Source organism: Agrilus planipennis, unplaced genomic scaffold (assembly GCF_000699045.2).
Source record: "Agrilus planipennis isolate EAB-ADULT unplaced genomic scaffold, Apla_2.0 scaffold17, whole genome shotgun sequence".
Classification (NCBI taxonomy): Eukaryota; Metazoa; Arthropoda; class Insecta; order Coleoptera; family Buprestidae; genus Agrilus; species Agrilus planipennis.
This window is the reverse complement of record NW_020439021.1, coordinates 361,551-378,777: the sequence shown is the minus strand read 5'-3', so window position 1 is coordinate 378,777 and position 17,227 is coordinate 361,551. Positions and strand designations below refer to the sequence as shown.

At 31.9% G+C, this 17,227-nt stretch overlaps 3 protein-coding genes across 4 annotated transcripts in view; 2 read left to right on the top strand and 1 right to left on the bottom strand.

Annotated features, from left to right (window-relative positions):
• LOC108744361 (integrin beta-PS) overlaps positions 1-7,160 on the top strand; it is a 25,159-nt gene extending 17,999 nt beyond the window's left edge. Inside the window, exons 2-15 of one of the 2 annotated variants that reach the window (XM_018480075.2) lie at positions 1,336-1,494; positions 1,569-1,869; positions 1,930-2,158; positions 3,388-3,472; positions 3,871-4,041; positions 4,137-4,400; positions 4,462-4,584; positions 4,646-4,813; positions 4,878-5,111; positions 5,167-5,448; positions 5,523-5,655; positions 5,763-5,893; positions 5,956-6,108; positions 6,261-7,160. In XM_018480075.2, the coding sequence (XP_018335577.1) occupies positions 1,336-1,494; positions 1,569-1,869; positions 1,930-2,158; positions 3,388-3,472; positions 3,871-4,041; positions 4,137-4,400; positions 4,462-4,584; positions 4,646-4,813; positions 4,878-5,111; positions 5,167-5,448; positions 5,523-5,655; positions 5,763-5,893; positions 5,956-6,108; positions 6,261-6,329 (2,502 nt within the window). In that variant the 3' untranslated portion in view covers positions 6,330-7,160. Of the gene's footprint in view, positions 1-1,335; positions 1,495-1,568; positions 1,870-1,929; positions 2,159-2,463; positions 2,549-3,387; positions 3,473-3,870; positions 4,042-4,136; positions 4,401-4,461; positions 4,585-4,645; positions 4,814-4,877; positions 5,112-5,166; positions 5,449-5,522; positions 5,656-5,762; positions 5,894-5,955; positions 6,109-6,260 lie in introns of both variants that reach the window. The other variant, XM_018480074.2, reaches the window with a different exon arrangement.
• A 185-nt stretch (positions 7,161-7,345) lies between these two features.
• On the top strand, positions 7,346-13,429 carry LOC108744358 (nuclear pore complex protein Nup160 homolog). The gene is given in 24 exon segments (XM_018480071.2): positions 7,346-7,528; positions 7,578-7,683; positions 7,741-7,948; positions 7,999-8,116; positions 8,176-8,362; positions 8,421-8,608; positions 8,767-8,933; positions 9,026-9,280; positions 9,342-9,490; positions 9,547-9,761; positions 9,930-10,102; positions 10,167-10,378; positions 10,441-10,620; positions 10,673-10,891; positions 10,970-11,088; positions 11,230-11,402; positions 11,460-11,555; positions 11,608-11,911; positions 12,017-12,219; positions 12,275-12,410; positions 12,474-12,656; positions 12,713-12,897; positions 12,981-13,217; positions 13,282-13,429. Coding segments are annotated over 24 exon segments (4,200 nt in total). The 5' UTR covers positions 7,346-7,443; the 3' UTR covers positions 13,384-13,429.
• A 94-nt stretch (positions 13,430-13,523) lies between these two features.
• On the bottom strand, positions 13,524-15,015 carry LOC108744362. The gene is made up of 5 exons (XM_025976282.1): positions 14,669-15,015; positions 14,417-14,508; positions 14,208-14,353; positions 13,780-14,143; positions 13,524-13,622 (listed from the first exon to the last, which is right to left on the bottom strand). The coding sequence occupies exons 1-5, from the start codon at positions 14,700-14,702 to the stop codon at positions 13,578-13,580; spliced, it is 681 nt and encodes a 226-aa protein (XP_025832067.1). The 5' UTR covers positions 14,703-15,015; the 3' UTR covers positions 13,524-13,577.
• Positions 15,016-17,227: the final 2,212 nt, after the last annotated feature.

The following is a 17,227-nucleotide window of genomic DNA, read 5'->3' as shown; positions in this document are numbered from 1 at the left end:
AAACAATTCCTTTAAATTTTAATCATTGATTACTATACATCTATTAAAAAACCATAATGGCCGACATCAGTGACAATACGACAACAATTGAAAAAGAATGATGGCCGACAACTGCAACAATTAGAAAAGAATGATGGCCGACATTACGTCATAATGGCCGACATCAGTAACAATGCGACAACAATTGAAAAAGAATGATGGCCGACAACTGCAACAATTAGAAAAGAATGATGGCCGACACTACGTCATATTGGAGCTTTAAAAATGGCCGGAGGCAGGGAAGAACTAATAATAATAAGAAAAATAATTGTTGAATTAACATAAATACAAAAAAAATAACTTTTGGGAATTTCCCCGGTGAATAATGTGCCCTGTCACATTAATTGCTCTTCTTGGTACATTCGTCGTATTACATTATCTTTTGAGTCAATTTATAGATAATTTGTAAACAATTGTAATTATAAACAAACAAAAATTAGCAAAGTACTGTTTAGTACGTAAATTGATAATGCTTTAGCTCTAATATTACAATTGTACTTTACCATCTTCCCTATATAATTCCCGTTTACGTTAATAAATATTTAGCTCTGTCTTTAACCCTGTACACCTATCTGTATTTTCCACAAGCAGATGTGCTCCAGACATTTCCTGTTTAGGAAAATATAAACAGCCTTATCTTAAATTTAAATTGGTCCTCGAGATAAGTACCATTTATACCTGGTGAAACTAACTCTATGTACAAATCATGAAACGAATAATGCACTTCGTTTATATACCTACTAGACCAGCTCTTTGTTACAGAAATTAAAGTATAAACAGTATTACCTTTTCAAAATACCAAATTAAAAATTTCTAAAAACGGTAACCCTTTAAATCAAGTAAAATTCTTAGTTGTGAGTAAAAAACGCAATTATCTACGTAAAAAATTAGAATATAGATCAAACGGAAAAGGAAATCGCTCAGTATAATACTAATATATACTTATATGAATGCTATTTTTTTAATTTTTAATTCATATTTTTTAACTTGTGAATAATACCGATTCGCAGATTTATTTTTATCTTCTTCATCACTGATCCGCAGTTGATGTAAAAATAATAAACGAGGTTGATGTAGTGACAAAATTTAGCTGCTTTGGCACAGTTCTTGAGTTTAAAAAGCTACATGGGTATATATATAGATGCTTTAAATCATTGCCTGTAAATAAAGAAAAGGTACTATTTTTTTGTTATCAATCCTGTACAGAAATCATGAAAGAAGGAAAATATTCATTAACGTTTACTATTCAGTATCACCTCTGTCAGAGGGGAAATTATTATATTTTTTTATTTTCAGGTTGTGTACAATCTCTTTGCTCTTTGCTTCCTTGCTGTCTTCCTAAATGTTTCGTTAGCACAACGAGCTGAAAAACTTACTGCCCAAAACCCATGTGTAACGAAAACTACCTGTCACGAATGTATCCAAACACCATCGTGTGCTTGGTGTTTCAAACACGTATGTTCTTTTTTGTCTAAAGATCATGAAAACAACCTACTAATATTACAACTAATGAAATGATTTTAATTTAGGATTTTGGCGACCGCGCCAGGTGCTTCCAGCCCTCTAGTCCCCATCCCACTGCAACGCAGTGTCCTGAAGAATGGACTTGGAACCCAAGTAACGTTATGTCTATACTTATGAAAAAAGAATTAACCAGACCACGTCAAACTGGAGGCGGTGCGGAAGGATCTTTTGAAGCATCCGGATCAGCCTGGCATTCCTCTTCAGGATCATGGCATTTCCGAAATGAAAGTTATTACGAAGAGCATGAAAGAGGACAAGAAATTATATCAGTCAGTCCTCAAAGAATAAGTTTGAAACTTAGAGCGAGTAAGAAAAAAAGGAACGAGTTCCTAAGGAATTGAATTAATATTTTGAATTGAAATTTAGGACAATCATTTAGTTTATGGATGGACTATACCCAGGCCGAAGATTATCCCGTAGATTTGTACTATCTTATGGACTTGAGTAATTCTATGGAAGATGATAAAGATAAGCTGTCCAGTTTGGGGAATCTTTTGGCCGAATCAATGAGAAATATAACATCGAATTTTAGACTCGGTTTTGGAAGTTTTGTGGATAAAGTTATGATGCCTTACGTTAGTACAGTTCCAAAGAAGTAAGTTGATCTTTTATCTTTCGATGTTGTGTTGGAATATTTAAAAAATATGTTATTTTTACTATGATATGTATGTATAGGGAAATGAGTTACTTAAGTATGTTTTTAAAAAGATAAAGGCGGAAATAGCAAAAACTGATTGTTCAATAAATATGTGTCGTTAGTTGTGTGACTGTCTGGTTTATAAAATTTGTTGGGAATAGGTCTTTTTATTATTTATCTTATGGATGCTTCCAATTATGTTCCTATTAAAAAGAATCACATAAAATTAAGTTTTACTATGTTTCTGATTCGATTAATAACAGGTTAAGGCAGCCCTGTCGAAACTGCGAACCGCCCTACGGATTTAGAAATCATATGACTCTCAGCACTAATATCTCTCAATTTTCAGTAAGTTTCTAACATCATAAAATACACAGTAACAACCTCTTTGAAAATGGTAGTTTGATAATGCTATAAGTACTAGAAGTCCAAATTATTTTAATTGTTTTGAATCGACAATAAAATTAAAAAGTTAAATTTATTTATCTCATTACTAATAACATTGTTATTCTACCACATATCCTTTTTGAAAGAGTAACGGCTAAATAAGAGTTGTAAATAGATTCAAAATAAGGTACATGGGTTAAATTATTTATAATGTACTGAAGTAACGTACAGCTTTTCAATTTACTCTTTCATTACTTCATATTATACCCCGTTTTGTACCTCTCTTCAAAATCTGCCTTTTACCTAAAGCTTTATTTAGGTGTGATAAATTTAGTAGTCACTTAATTTGTCACACTTATTTTGTCCATTCCCCTTGTTCATCCTAATGAAGAACACACCTTGTATAGTGTAATATCTTTTCTTCACGCGGTTATTTTCTCTTTTATGCATGTAGTTGAGGAGTTAGAGTTAAGCATCCAATGTCTTGAGTAAAATAAGTAGTATGACATATTCTGTTATTAATTGAATAGGTGTATACTAAAAAATACAGGTCGCATTCATAAAATTGTATATCTTTGTTGTTAGTTGGCATGCAGAAGGGAAGTTGATAGAACCAATTTATTTTGTTATTTTCTTTATTGAAGTTGATAAGCACACAAAAACCACTTATGAACATTATTTGAAATGGTAAATGTAAAAAAGTTAAATGTGTTTTTAATATATCATAAATGAAAAGTGTTTTTTGTGGGTACGTCACACGAATTTGGTTGCATGTATGTGTAGTAAAATTGTGGTTGTAGTTTGCGGGAACCTTGCAAAAATTGTGTTGCACCTTACGGATTCCAACATGCCATGAGGCTCTCAAGAAACACTGAGTTGTTTGCTGTAAGTCGATGTGGCTGGTGTTTTAACTTAGGTTGCGGTTAATGCATGGGATTAGTGCAATTTAACAACTTATTTATGCCCCTATCATTCTTTTACATATACATAAATGTACTTTTTGTTTGCCTTTAGTTTTATGTAAATAACAAAGGAAATGTAATATAAACTGCAATGCATGATTACTAATATTTTCAACAAACCGTGTTTGCTTAATATCTTGTACATTTTTATTTTATACTTAAAGGTCCATGGTCTGCGATGTTCTGTACCAAACAAATTTATGTATTTTATTAACGTACTAATCAGTTCTATAAATTCAAAATTTCTTATAATGTCGCTTTAGCATTAACAATTCCTAACAACAAAATTGACTACAAATTAAGTAAAATTTTCGTATATAGCAAATGGTTAAAGCTGCTGCCGTTTCCGGAAATTTAGATGGCCCTGAAGGTGGTTTTGATGCAATTATGCAAGCTATAGTTTGTCGTCACGAGATAGGTTGGAGAGAAAAGGCAAGAAGATTACTCGTTTTTTCAACCGACGCCGGATTCCACTATGCAGGAGACGGGAAGGTAAATATGCATTAAACTGACAACGGTAGTCATTATTCCCTTTTGTGATATGGGATCGTAAAAAACTGTGTTATTAAAATAAAATTAATTTGCAGCTAGGCGGTGTAGTCAAGCCAAATGATGGATTGTGCCATTTAAGTGGCGACGGTTTATATACTTACTCGTCGACCCAAGATTACCCCAGTATATCACAAATTAATCTCAAAGTTAAAGAAAACGCAATTAATATTATTTTTGCTGTCACCGAAGACGAACTAAACGTTTACAGGAAATTGCAGGCGCATATCGAAGGGGCTTCCAGTGGAAAGCTTTCGGCCGATTCTTCTAACGTTGTCGATTTAGTCAAAGAACAGTATCAGGTACTGATTTCAATATTCAATATGTGAAAGAACTTTAAAAATAAGAAAACATTTTTTTTAGCAAATATCTTCTTCTGTAGAATTAAAAGATAATGCCACGAGTAATATAAAAATTAACTACTATTCAAAGTGCCTTAATTCTACAGGACCAGACAAGAAAACAAATAAATGTGAAAATATAAAGGTAGCTAAAAATATAAAGTTCCTTATTCTTTTATTCGAATAATTTCTGATTTTGGTAACAGGTAGGCGACATTGTAAACTTTAGACTTGACATAGAATTAACCGAATGTCCTAAAGATCCCCGAGAATGGTACCAGACGTTACAAGTATATCCCATAGGCTTAAATGAGAGTCTTATAATAGATTTGGAAATGTTGTGCTCCTGTCCATGTGAACGTCCGGGTAATGTGGTAAGTTAATGTAAGAATATGTCCGTATATTAGTTAAATTATTATTGGAATTTTGTTAAAAAAGGGTTACAAGGAATTAGCTCCGGAGTGTAATTCCTTTGGAACATACAAGTGTGGTGTTTGTGAATGTGACGACAGTCATTTTGGTCGTTTTTGCGAATGTTCGACTACAGAATTAAACGTCTTTAATACTACTATTGGTTGTCGTCCAGATAACACAAGTACCGTTGATTGTTCAGGAAGAGGAAATTGCGTCTGTGGCCGTTGCGAATGTGAAATTCGACGAACCGAAGAAGAGGTAATAATAATCAATTCTTCGATTTCACCTTTTATAAAGTGTTTACTGTTTCCAGAGAATTTATGGGGACTTTTGCGAATGTGACAACTTCTCTTGCGACCGTCACGACAAAAAGATTTGCAACGGACACGGAAAATGCGAATGTGGTCAGTGCGTTTGTGACGTACCATGGATAGGACATGCGTGCGAATGTCGAAACGCCACCGATACCTGTTATGCCCCCGAGGTTACTGATGGTAAAATATGTTCTGGGCACGGCGATTGCGAGTGTGGAATTTGCAAATGTCACACAACTAAAGAAGGGCGGTATTCTGGACAATTTTGCGAAAAATGTCCTGTAAGTAAAACCTTCAATATTATTTTAATAAATGTTGTATTTAATTGACTTTTTCAAATACATTTTTATTTAAGACATGTTCAGATCGTTGCGAAGAGTTTAAGATATGTGTCCAGTGTCAGCAGTACAAGACAGGACCCCTAAATGAAGATGAATGTAGATTAAATTGTACAAAATTCACTCCTATAGGGGTCGATGTCGTAGAAGGTAAATAAATCTATTTGATCTCAGTTTAGATTTATATATAAATTAGTTTTTAGATGTAATTTACTTTATCCAGTGATTAATAATAATTCGTTTCTTTTTAATTACAGTTACAAAAGAACATGAGTATCTTTGTGCTTATTATGACGAAGATGATTGTCGCTTTTCTTATGTATACTATTTGGATGAGCATAATAAGATACAGATTAGAGCCCAGCAAGAACGAGAGTGTCCACCAAAGGTAGTAAAATGTGTCAAAGTAAAAATGAAAACAATCATTTTTAACAATAATTTTCTGTGCAGGTTTTCTTACTCGGTATAGTACTGGGTGTTATAGCTGCGATTGTCCTGATGGGACTCGCAATTTTACTTCTTTGGAAACTGTTGACTACAATTCATGACAGAAGAGAGTTCGCCAAGTTCGAAAAGGAAAGAATGATGGCCAGATGGGATACAGTAAGTAAATTATTAAACATTTCATTATCAGTGATACAACTTTTCTTTTTTCGTGGTAATTTCCTTTTCTACATTACATCTCTGATATTTCTACATTAAATAATGTATTATATTTATTGTACTATAAAGTAATTCTTACTTTTGTTTCTTAGGGAGAAAATCCGATTTATAAGCAGGCCACTTCGACATTTAAAAATCCTACTTACGCTGGTAAAGGCTAAAAACCCTAAAAACTAAACATAGCATGTTTTTTTAAACAGAATCTAAGTCATACAAAAAGTACGTTAATAGTTGCCTATTAATTTGTGACTTCTAGTAAATAACATAATTGTATGTTTATGTAGAACAACCAAAATTAGTGCAGCATTAATTATTGCTAAAATCAGTTCACTCATTAATCTTCATTTATTTAATATTAATGATGTATTTATTCATCTCGTGTTCTATTTTTCTATGTAAAACTGTGTTTAATTTATGCTAAATGCTAAATTATTTCATTAAATTACAAAATGCCTTGTATCGTTATTTGTATGATATTAGGAGCGTATTTTGCCATATTGAAGTACAAAAAAAACTGAAATTCATCAAAAAAAATTTTTTACGTATTTTGTTCTCGTAATTTTAGTTTCGACGTAATTTGACTTTTGTACTTACAATATAAGTGTGCCAATTATTAATTTTAAATAATTTTATCTAAGTGTAACTTCTTATTAATTCAGGAATGTGTTAGGTACATATATAAATACAAAGTGCTTAATTGTTATGAAGTATCTTAAAAGTATTTTGTTTAATTTACTTAGTATGGTAATGTAACTAATAACAAACGAGGCCTTACATTTGCCTTGAAAACTGCCTTTATTTTATAATGTATTATATTGTACGCAATTGCTAACTGATAACGAAATTAAAAGAAATTAGCGAAATATTAATACTTAACACAGGTCAATTAGCAAAGCACTTATCTATCTGTAAGGTAATTTTAATTTTTTAACTCAACTACAAAGATCTGATACCTGTTTTTCAATTATTTTATTAAAAATGTTAAATTATAATGATTTTTCTTCGTGAATGCCTCCAAAATCCCTGTTTAATTCAATTAAAAAAAATGTGATCAGTAATGATTGAAAATTTTTGCTCGCTCCTGTACACACAAGAAATTGCCATGTTCAATTTTTTTGCTCTTTACTGTGCACATTTTAGAAGGAAATAAAGTTATCTATATCAAACCATAGATAAGGCAAACATAACCTGCAACGATTTGTTTGAATTTTGTGTATATGTTTGAAAGTCGTGGAGGCCCTAGGTTAAGGAAAATAGTGTTAAATTAATACAGTTATGACTGATTTTCTACTTGGGTATCGAGAAGTAATACCTGATCTAACTGCACCAGAATTATGGAAAGAAATAAATTTAAATACAGGTAAATGATTGAATATTATGAGATTTTATATTTGAAGGTTATGTTTCAGGCGGTACTCAAAGCACCCTCCAAGACATAAAAGTCGCAGAAAAAGCCAATGGTTATTGCTATAGAGACGCGTCTAAGTATTATACAAGAAATAGATTCATTTACTGGTAATAGTTGCACAGTATAATGTTCAAATTGACTGTCACATTTTAAGTAAATTGTAGGCGCAAAAATCATGATGCATTAGAGTTAATTGAACACAGTTTAGATGTGAATTTAACTGGTAATAAGTTGAAATATCGCTTCGTTGATACGCCAATTTTAGATGGAATAAGTATACATGAAACCTACAATGCTGTTGTAATCTTGGTCCCAACTGTTTGTAGTGTACATCGTTTAATTTTTCCTCATCCAGACAGATTACATAAACAGGTAATTCATTATGTAACTGTATATACTGTAACTAATTAGTGTATTGTTAGGATGAATTACTTAATTCACATCCAGGGTTAACATTCCCTTCAATATTTTGCGATGCAACAGCATCCCATGCCAGAGATTTATCTGCATTTTATATCTTCAATAATCCAAGTACTGCTGGTAAGTGATGTAACTGGTTTATTGTAATAACATTTCATAAGGAAGAATTTTTTCCTAAGGTTCTCATCTACCTCATGTTGGTGCTTCCTTACTGACTTTAGAAGAAGATGCAATTTTTGTGTTGAGTTATCCAACAGAAGAATTGCTATTAGTGAAACAATTAGCTGATGGTACTAATGTGTCAATTGAACTGAAACACGAAAGTATTGTGCCTAGATTTCTATCTGGTATCGCTCAAAAGTTTAGGTAAAAGCTTGTGGTTCTTGAACATTATATTTTGATTGTAAACAAAAAAATATTTCAGATCTCGTCAAAATGACGCAGGTGTTATTGTCAGTGTCTTATTACATACCATTAATTTAGAAACATATGCCTTTACATTGTCTAGGGATGGCCACTTGCGTATATGGTCTTGCTCCAAGGCACAATGTGTCTCTGATACTGACATTTTAGTGGAAGCTGGTGATAATGGGAGACACATGTTACATGGTGGTATGTTTATTTCTTAGATCAGGCATGTATGCAGAGGTTCCACTTTATATATATTTAATTTTTCTGCATGAGCCTCCTGAAAAGTTGGGCCTCTATGTGCACCTGCCTTGTATCTACTCATTTTGTATTGAATATCCTTATAATTAATGTTGCTTTAGGTCAAAATCATATTTTAAGAAAGGCAATGGGTAATAACGAGGCAGATTTAATTTTGGCTGTTTACATGTATTTTACAACTGAATGCCAGTTTCATATTTTAAAACCAAGTGTTGTTATTGGGATGCAGTTCCAAGTTACAAGAATCAATACCTTATATCCTCCTGGTGTAAGTTTGTTGTAGTATTCTCATTATCTGAATTGCAAATTTATTTTGCTCCTGTATAGCTCTTAAACTGCCTTTTTAAAATATTTTTTTAGCGAGATTTAGTTGATTTTACTTTAACACCTTCACGTATTTGGTCATTGTGGAGGACAGAGGAAGGTGATACAAGTGCATACACTGCCATTTTGGATACAAAAAGGGGATCTGTATGGATACCTGTAACTTTAGAATCTTTCCCTGATATCAATCCGATTTTGGAAAAAAATGAAATAGAGCCAAAACAAGCGTATCTCGATTACATATTTTACCCTGGTCGATTTCCTCTTAATGTAATCAGTAAAGCACTGAGTGTAGGTTAAATACATGCAATGTATTTAAGGTATAAAAATTGCAGATTTTTCTTAATTTTAGATTTATAAACGATCGTCTATTTTGAGCGATGTTTCACTTTCTGCAAATGTATTAAAGCAACGAGTAGCTATGGCTGTTGAAAGTGAAATTCAGGAAAAATTAAAAGAAACAGAAGTCAGTGACGAAGATTATTTAGAATGTGCATCTTGGTACAAAGATTAAGTTGTTTATCTTTCTAGGAATATAAAAAATCAATATTTTTCAGGTGTTGGGCACGTTTTCACACTTGTTGCATACAATATCACGCTGCCGGACTTCGTCCTTTGGGTCTCCTTTTACTTCCCTCCGTTTCAGGAGCAGTTATTTTAAAGAAATCGTTCTTTTCGTTTTTAAGGCCTTTAGACGCTTTAGAACATTTGATGTTATGCAATGAATATTCGTCTATGGAACAATTCATACACCATCCCCTCTTATCTGATAGTAAGTTATATATAAATCGCTCTTCGAACATTTATGTGGATTATGTTGACAGACCAACCGTTTAGGTATTTGCTTGTGTCATTTTGTAAGTCAGGGTTCGTGCTAGGTTTTCCATAAAACGCTTTCTTTTAGTTTTGTAAACTATTAAAAAAAGTATTCTGTCTTCAGATTTTGATGTAATTGAAGATGTGATTCAGCTTATGGACGTTATTATGTACGTTGAATCACAACTAAGTGAAGAATTCAAAGAAATTTTTAGAAGTGAAATGGAGTACTTAAAATCCCCGGATATTATAATGTCCGAATTAATTACAGAAATACAGAGTGAATTAGACGAAGAGGTAAGAAAATTATCTTTTATTTTATTAAAACGTTTAAATATTCATACTTTTTCATAATTTTCAGTTTACATTTTCTATTGCTGAAAAGCTTAATAATTGTACAGATATTTATCAAGCAATGCACAAATTGCTTGAGATGTTAAGGGTTGATAATCAAGTCGACGTTGAAGCAAGTGGGGACTATAAAGAAGATGCCATCTACACTAACCACTTATTCAGCTCTCAACTGGGCGTGTCTACATTGGTTCAATGTTTGCAACAGCAAGCACACACGAGGTAAAAGTAAATTTTATAATTTTGTTAGGCGAAAGAAATAAAATGAAATGTATTCTTCTTAGGTTTGCAATATGTCGAAATCTCCTCATCGTTGAAAATTTATTGCTAAAACGTAGTGATAGGGATTGGAACGTTTTAGAAGCTATACGATCCATCTGTTCTCCAGAAATGGTTGTTTTAACACAAGCAAGTTTTGTCATGTACTACTTCAGTACTTTGCCTTCATATCCCAGTACTCCTTCGTAAGTTTTACTTTAATCAATCATTAAAAAGTTTTTATAAAATATTTTTCAGAGACGCTATGACCCAACGTCTTGCCCCTTTAAAATTGGCACCTGTTTTTAATTTAAGAAAAACATCGAATCAAAATATTTTCCTTTTGGAACATTTTGTATCATCGACCTTCGGTTTAGAGGCTTATAAGAATCTAATTAGGACATCGTCAGATGAAGATACTATTACACATTGGCATGTGTCATTGCTTTCAGTGTTACAACAAATTGGGACTGCAATGTATCCTTTTTCGTTAAACGATTCAAAGGAATTTAGAATGTTTCACATTTAATATTTTTCCTTAGTTTTGTTTAATAGTTGGCCAATAAGTGTTAATTCATCTTTTGCTGAATGGCTTTTAAGTAGTTGCCAACACTTATGGTTACAACAGTATGTTCGTTTGCTGAACAACTGGTGTGAATGGAACATTTGTACAAGTAAGTTGTTAAAAAGGTATCCTACATGTTAAAGTGTTATTATTAGGCAAAATTTTAACCCTTAATATATTCTTTCTAATAATACACCAATAAAATATTTTTCTTAAGAAAGTAATGTCATGTGATTTATATTTTTTGTAGGAAATTTTCTATTGGCGGTCATGTTTTTAACTAACGGTGAGTTTCACAAAGCCGAAGATCTGTTTTTGGAAGCGGTAAAAGGAGTTTGTACTGACAAATTTCTCGGGGAACATATACTGACTAATCCAGAATTTCGCACGCAGGAAAGAGCTCCGGTTGCTTATTATTTAAAGGTAATTATGAATTTTATTAATAATACATATAATATTTAAAATGCTTGTTAATTATAGGTAATACAGTTATTTGAGCTTCATGGCGCTCGCGATTGTGCCATAAACGTTGCAAAAACTGCCTTAACGATCGCAGACAAAGATGATCCTATAGTAGTAAGTTAATAATTTTTTTTTGTGAATTTTTGAATTAATGTTTGTTGTTTAGGCCACTCTTCATTCTATCAAATTCATTCATCATCTATCGCTTGGTCACTATGATCGGGCCTATGATTCATTAAATACAAATCCAGACACAGATCGTAAAAAAGACAATTTAAGAGATTTGGTTAAAGTTTTACTTGACAAGAAACGAATCGATATACTGATGTCTTTCCCTTACACTGACATGGAAGAATTATTTTGTAGCATACTGTTCACTCGAGCTAGGGCTACCGATTCAGTGTATAATGTTTATTATGATTGTTTATATGCATATCAAATAAAAAGAGGAAGTCCGTTCATGAGACTAGGTAAAGTTTTCGCTATTTTACTATTGATGGACCAATTATTTTTTTAACTACAATTAATCTTCTAAAGCGTTAAAATATGTATTTAAATATTTACTCAACTTTTAGCTGCATCAATTATGTACGAACAAGCATTTCGTCTAACAGTTTATAACACTATTGAGGCCCTAGAAATGCAAGTCAAATGTTATTTAGCTGCTATTAATGCTCTTTATCTTTGCGATAAAATGTTTGCGTGGGTGGTAAGACCTGCCGATCCTGACTTAGAGATGGAAGAAGTATTTTGGCCATCAAGAATCTGTTCTAACGAGGTAGATTCTGTAATTCGCATTTAATAAAAAGTACCTAATTTACCTATATTTACAGTCAATAGAGAGTTTCAAAATTAAAAGAGAAATTGAAGTTGTCGGCATCGAAGATATAAAAAAGGAACTTGAATTTACTAGTGCTCGTTTAAAATTAGTACGGTTTAATAGTTCTGCCATGACTAATCATCTAATACGTAAGTTTTTTGATAGTTATATCATTTTTAATTTTGTTAGTAATGATTTAATTTATTTTTCAGTACCTTCAGAACTGGTTATAATACTGTCAACTACAGGTCTTTTTAAATGGGCTATTACGTTATGCACAACTTTTGATTTGTCTTTGGCTCCTATTTTTGATAATCTAACGCGACAATGTGTCCTTCTGACTGATTTTGATGATCCAAACGCGTGGACATGGCTCATTGAAAATGATATACACGGTAAGTTATTAATAATTAAGAAATTAATTTTTATGCTATAAATTCGAATGTTTCAGACTTGAACGTTGTTGGAAAATCATCAGCTGACGTTGCTTGGGCGTAAAATTCTAGAGAACCTATATTGAAACATTTATTAGAGGAATATGAAGAAAAAAATATGTCTAGATGGCATAAAATCGTTTGCGCTAAAATTATAAATATGGGAGTTTATATACCCCAATGGTTATGGTCATCTTATCAAGTAAGTTACTTAAGTATTAAAGGCAATTGCCAGGTATGCATGGCGCATAAACATACATACTACAATATTTTGTTTTCTTTCAGAAAAGAAATCCAGCAGAATTATTGAGAATGTTACATATGGCTGGTAGATTGGATGAAGCGGTTCTTTTAACAAAGGATTACATTTTAGCAGCTTTGGGCCATGGAAAAGAGCTTTTTAATTTCAAATATTCTCTTTTACATTCAGCCCCAGCTTTCTGTCTACCCACAAACGCCATCGAAAGTCTTCTATATGAACTCGAATTACAAAATCAGGACTTAGAAAAACCATTTGAAAAGGTAATATTTAAACGTGGTTTGTAATTAATATAATATGGTTGCATTTAAAATATTTTTGTTTTAGGAGTATCAACTTTTGCGAGAGCTTTTCGAGAAATATGTTGAGACATCGGTACGAATAACAAACGAATTTACCATGACGACATCAAAATTTGATTTAACTTAGTGAAAAATAAAACTTTTATTTATAAACAAATAATTCGTGGACGGTACAAAAATAGAAAATTTCTTACTTTTATACAATAAAAAAAAAAACATTGAAAAGACACAACCACACAACTGTATCACAACCATTATTTGTCTTAATATTTATAAATATGAAGTTAGTTACTAATTTTTTTAATAAAATTGAAAGGTGAACTAACATTTGTTTTCTTTCCCTTGTTTTCTGTTTATCTTTGAAATCTAAAATAAAAGGAATTGTAAATACCTTATATTCAACCTGTTTAGTTAATAATACTTATTGTCACTGTCAGGTTGTTAAGGAAAGCATTTTCTTATTTTACACAGATAATAGACCTTAGTTAATAACTACAGACTAAAAAAATAAAATGAAACTTACCAGGTTAGCTGGTTTAATGTTCGATAGTATTCTGTTTTTTGCCTTTAACTGATTACCTTCAGCGATGTTTTCAGAACTTCTTGAAGGATTTTTCAGGCTCAATCTCGAATTGTGCCCTTCCAATGAATTATGCCTTGTCTTAGCGATATTTTGTCTCATTTTCGTTAAAACTGAAGAACTTGCCTCCTGGGCTGCACTGAAACTTCGTTTTAAAGTGGGCCCAGTGGGTTTTTTCAATTCTGATGCTGAATGCCTTCTTTCAATGGTTGTATTGGGGCTTTCCTTTTTACTAAACCCTTTGCAACCTGAGTCTGATAGACTTGGTGCAGACCCAGAATTATTTTTGCTATTATTAAATGCAGTTCTAAAATAGAAAATAACAATTAGTAGAACAGTCTTACAAAAAAAACAAGACAATAACCACGTACCTCCTTCCCACCAAAGTAGAAGGCTTAACTAGTCCACTTGTTCTTGCTAAAGGAGAAGAGGGAATATTATACTTCATTTTCCCAAACGACGACTCTGATAATTTTGATTCAGGAGTTGATTGTGCAATTGGTTTAATATTTTTTTCCTAAAAAAGCAGTTTTGTAGTACTCTTTTTGAAAATTATAAGACAGCTTCATTAACAACTTACTAATATGGGAGTGCTTGTTCTCTTATTTATACTTTGACCAGTTGATTTGCTATTTAAGCTATGTGTTGGCGATGTAAATTTATCTGGTGGACCTGTAATAAAAAAAAAAATTACAAATTTACATATACATTAAAAAAAAAACAAAACAATTGCAAAAAATATATACATAATGTATTATATCATTACAACACATACAAATCAGTATCATTCTCAATATATTTCCATAGAAAAAAATATAACAAAGTGCACTACCATTCATTTTAGCCATACTCCCTAGAGGAATCATAGCCTTTAAAGGCCCCTTTTTTATTCCACTCTCAACTTTCTTGGGCTTAAGTTTATTAAATATTGTACCATTATCTTCATTTTTAATAATAGCGGGTTTATCAATTTGTTTAGTATGTCCTAATATTTTCGGAATTATTATTTTTGGGCTTGTAAGTATTGACTTGAGGGTTTTTTTCTTCTCCGGTTCCTTAGTTTTTATTGACAAATCCAAAGGTTCGTGGGAATTATCTGTTTTCTTGCTGTTGCTGTATATACCGTCCTTTTCCAGGGATGTGTTATCAGAAAGATCACTGTCTTTAGAATCATCAGATTTTGAGNATGATTGATAAATTCTTAATGTCTTTGTTAGCTTCTGTATTAGTTGATCCTCCTTCACTGACACATCTTTGTAACTGTTGTTTAGGTATATCACCCTTACAAGATGTTAAATTGGGGATTTGAGACAATGAATGTAGTTCTTTATCATTATCTTTTGTGTCTATATTATTATTTAAAACGTTAATTGTCTGGCAATCTTTAGAAAATCTTTTTAATAAACTTCCTCCACTTCCAAAAGCTTCATTTAAAGTTTCATTTAAAGCAAAATTTGAAGATTGAACAGAATAAATCTTTGAAATCTCAGAGCCATTCAGACTTGCTGAATGAAATGAAATATCTCCAGAATTTGTAGAAGTACTAGGAAATTTTCCATATGAATTGGTATATATAAATGCAGTATTTAAAGGACTGTTTAGAAAACCAGCTGAATTGTGTGCTGTTATGTTTAATTTTTCAATGTCAATAATGCCAAGTGATTCACGACCGTAATCATTAAGTGTAACATCTAATTCATTTAATTTTAAAATTCCAAGTGACTCTCTACCAAGCATAAGAGATTCTCTACCAAAATCTTCAGGACTAAGTTTTAGAATATCTGCTCCATTATTGTCAAATACTTCATTACTTAATAATGAGCCAAATGATTCCATTTTATCCTACATAGAAAAAAATATATAATTTTTTGTAACGTTTTTTAAGTAAAAAGGTACTGATTACAATTAAAAAATATGGTAAAATATCAAATTAATCAAACAATACTTACCCAAAACTGATTTTTATGTTGCTATATTACAAAAATACGTTCTTATTCATTTATAAAACTTGCAAATAAAGTATTATTGGTTTAAAATTCACAAAAACATTCACTATAAACACAGTTAACAGTTAAAATCGACATTTAAACTTGACATTGACGGTATGTCAATATGACAGGGATCATATTATCGGCATTTATGAAATTTCTTTTATACCAACGTTTTATACGTGCGTTTCTCGTTTACTTGAGCATACTACCAAAAGAGTACTCTAGTAGGTCTTTAAGATATTTTATATATACAGAGCGATTATAAAAATATGTATATACACNTTGGGATGCAGTTCCAAGTTACAAGAATCAATACCTTATATCCTCCTGGTGTAAGTTTGTTGTAGTATTCTCATTATCTGAATTGCAAATTTATTTTGCTCCTGTATAGCTCTTAAACTGCCTTTTTAAAATATTTTTTTAGCGAGATTTAGTTGATTTTACTTTAACACCTTCACGTATTTGGTCATTGTGGAGGACAGAGGAAGGTGATACAAGTGCATACACTGCCATTTTGGATACAAAAAGGGGATCTGTATGGATACCTGTAACTTTAGAATCTTTCCCTGATATCAATCCGATTTTGGAAAAAAATGAAATAGAGCCAAAACAAGCGTATCTCGATTACATATTTTACCCTGGTCGATTTCCTCTTAATGTAATCAGTAAAGCACTGAGTGTAGGTTAAATACATGCAATGTATTTAAGGTATAAAAATTGCAGATTTTTCTTAATTTTAGATTTATAAACGATCGTCTATTTTGAGCGATGTTTCACTTTCTGCAAATGTATTAAAGCAACGAGTAGCTATGGCTGTTGAAAGTGAAATTCAGGAAAAATTAAAAGAAACAGAAGTCAGTGACGAAGATTATTTAGAATGTGCATCTTGGTACAAAGATTAAGTTGTTTATCTTTCTAGGAATATAAAAAATCAATATTTTTCAGGTGTTGGGCACGTTTTCACACTTGTTGCATACAATATCACGCTGCCGGACTTCGTCCTTTGGGTCTCCTTTTACTTCCCTCCGTTTCAGGAGCAGTTATTTTAAAGAAATCGTTCTTTTCGTTTTTAAGGCCTTTAGACGCTTTAGAACATTTGATGTTATGCAATGAATATTCGTCTATGGAACAATTCATACACCATCCCCTCTTATCTGATAGTAAGTTATATATAAATCGCTCTTCGAACATTTATGTGGATTATGTTGACAGACCAACCGTTTAGGTATTTGCTTGTGTCATTTTGTAAGTCAGGGTTCGTGCTAGGTTTTCCATAAAACGCTTTCTTTTAGTTTTGTAAACTATTAAAAAAAGTATTCTGTCTTCAGATTTTGATGTAATTGAAGATGTGATTCAGCTTATGGACGTTATTATGTACGTTGAATCACAACTAAGTGAAG

What these genes read in the sequence shown, in the direction of transcription:
- LOC108744362 (XM_025976282.1), bottom strand. Translation starts at nt 14,702, where the DNA reads ATGATTCCTCTAGGGAGTATGGCTAAAATGAATG. An exon ending in GAACAAGCACTCCCATATTA is followed by an intron (nt 14,354 to 14,416) that starts GTAAGTTGTTAA and finishes CTGCTTTTTTAG; the next exon opens with GAAAAAAATATTAAACCAAT. An exon ending in ACATTAAACCAGCTAACCTG is followed by an intron (nt 13,623 to 13,779) that starts GTAAGTTTCATT and finishes CTTTTATTTTAG; the next exon opens with ATTTCAAAGATAAACAGAAA.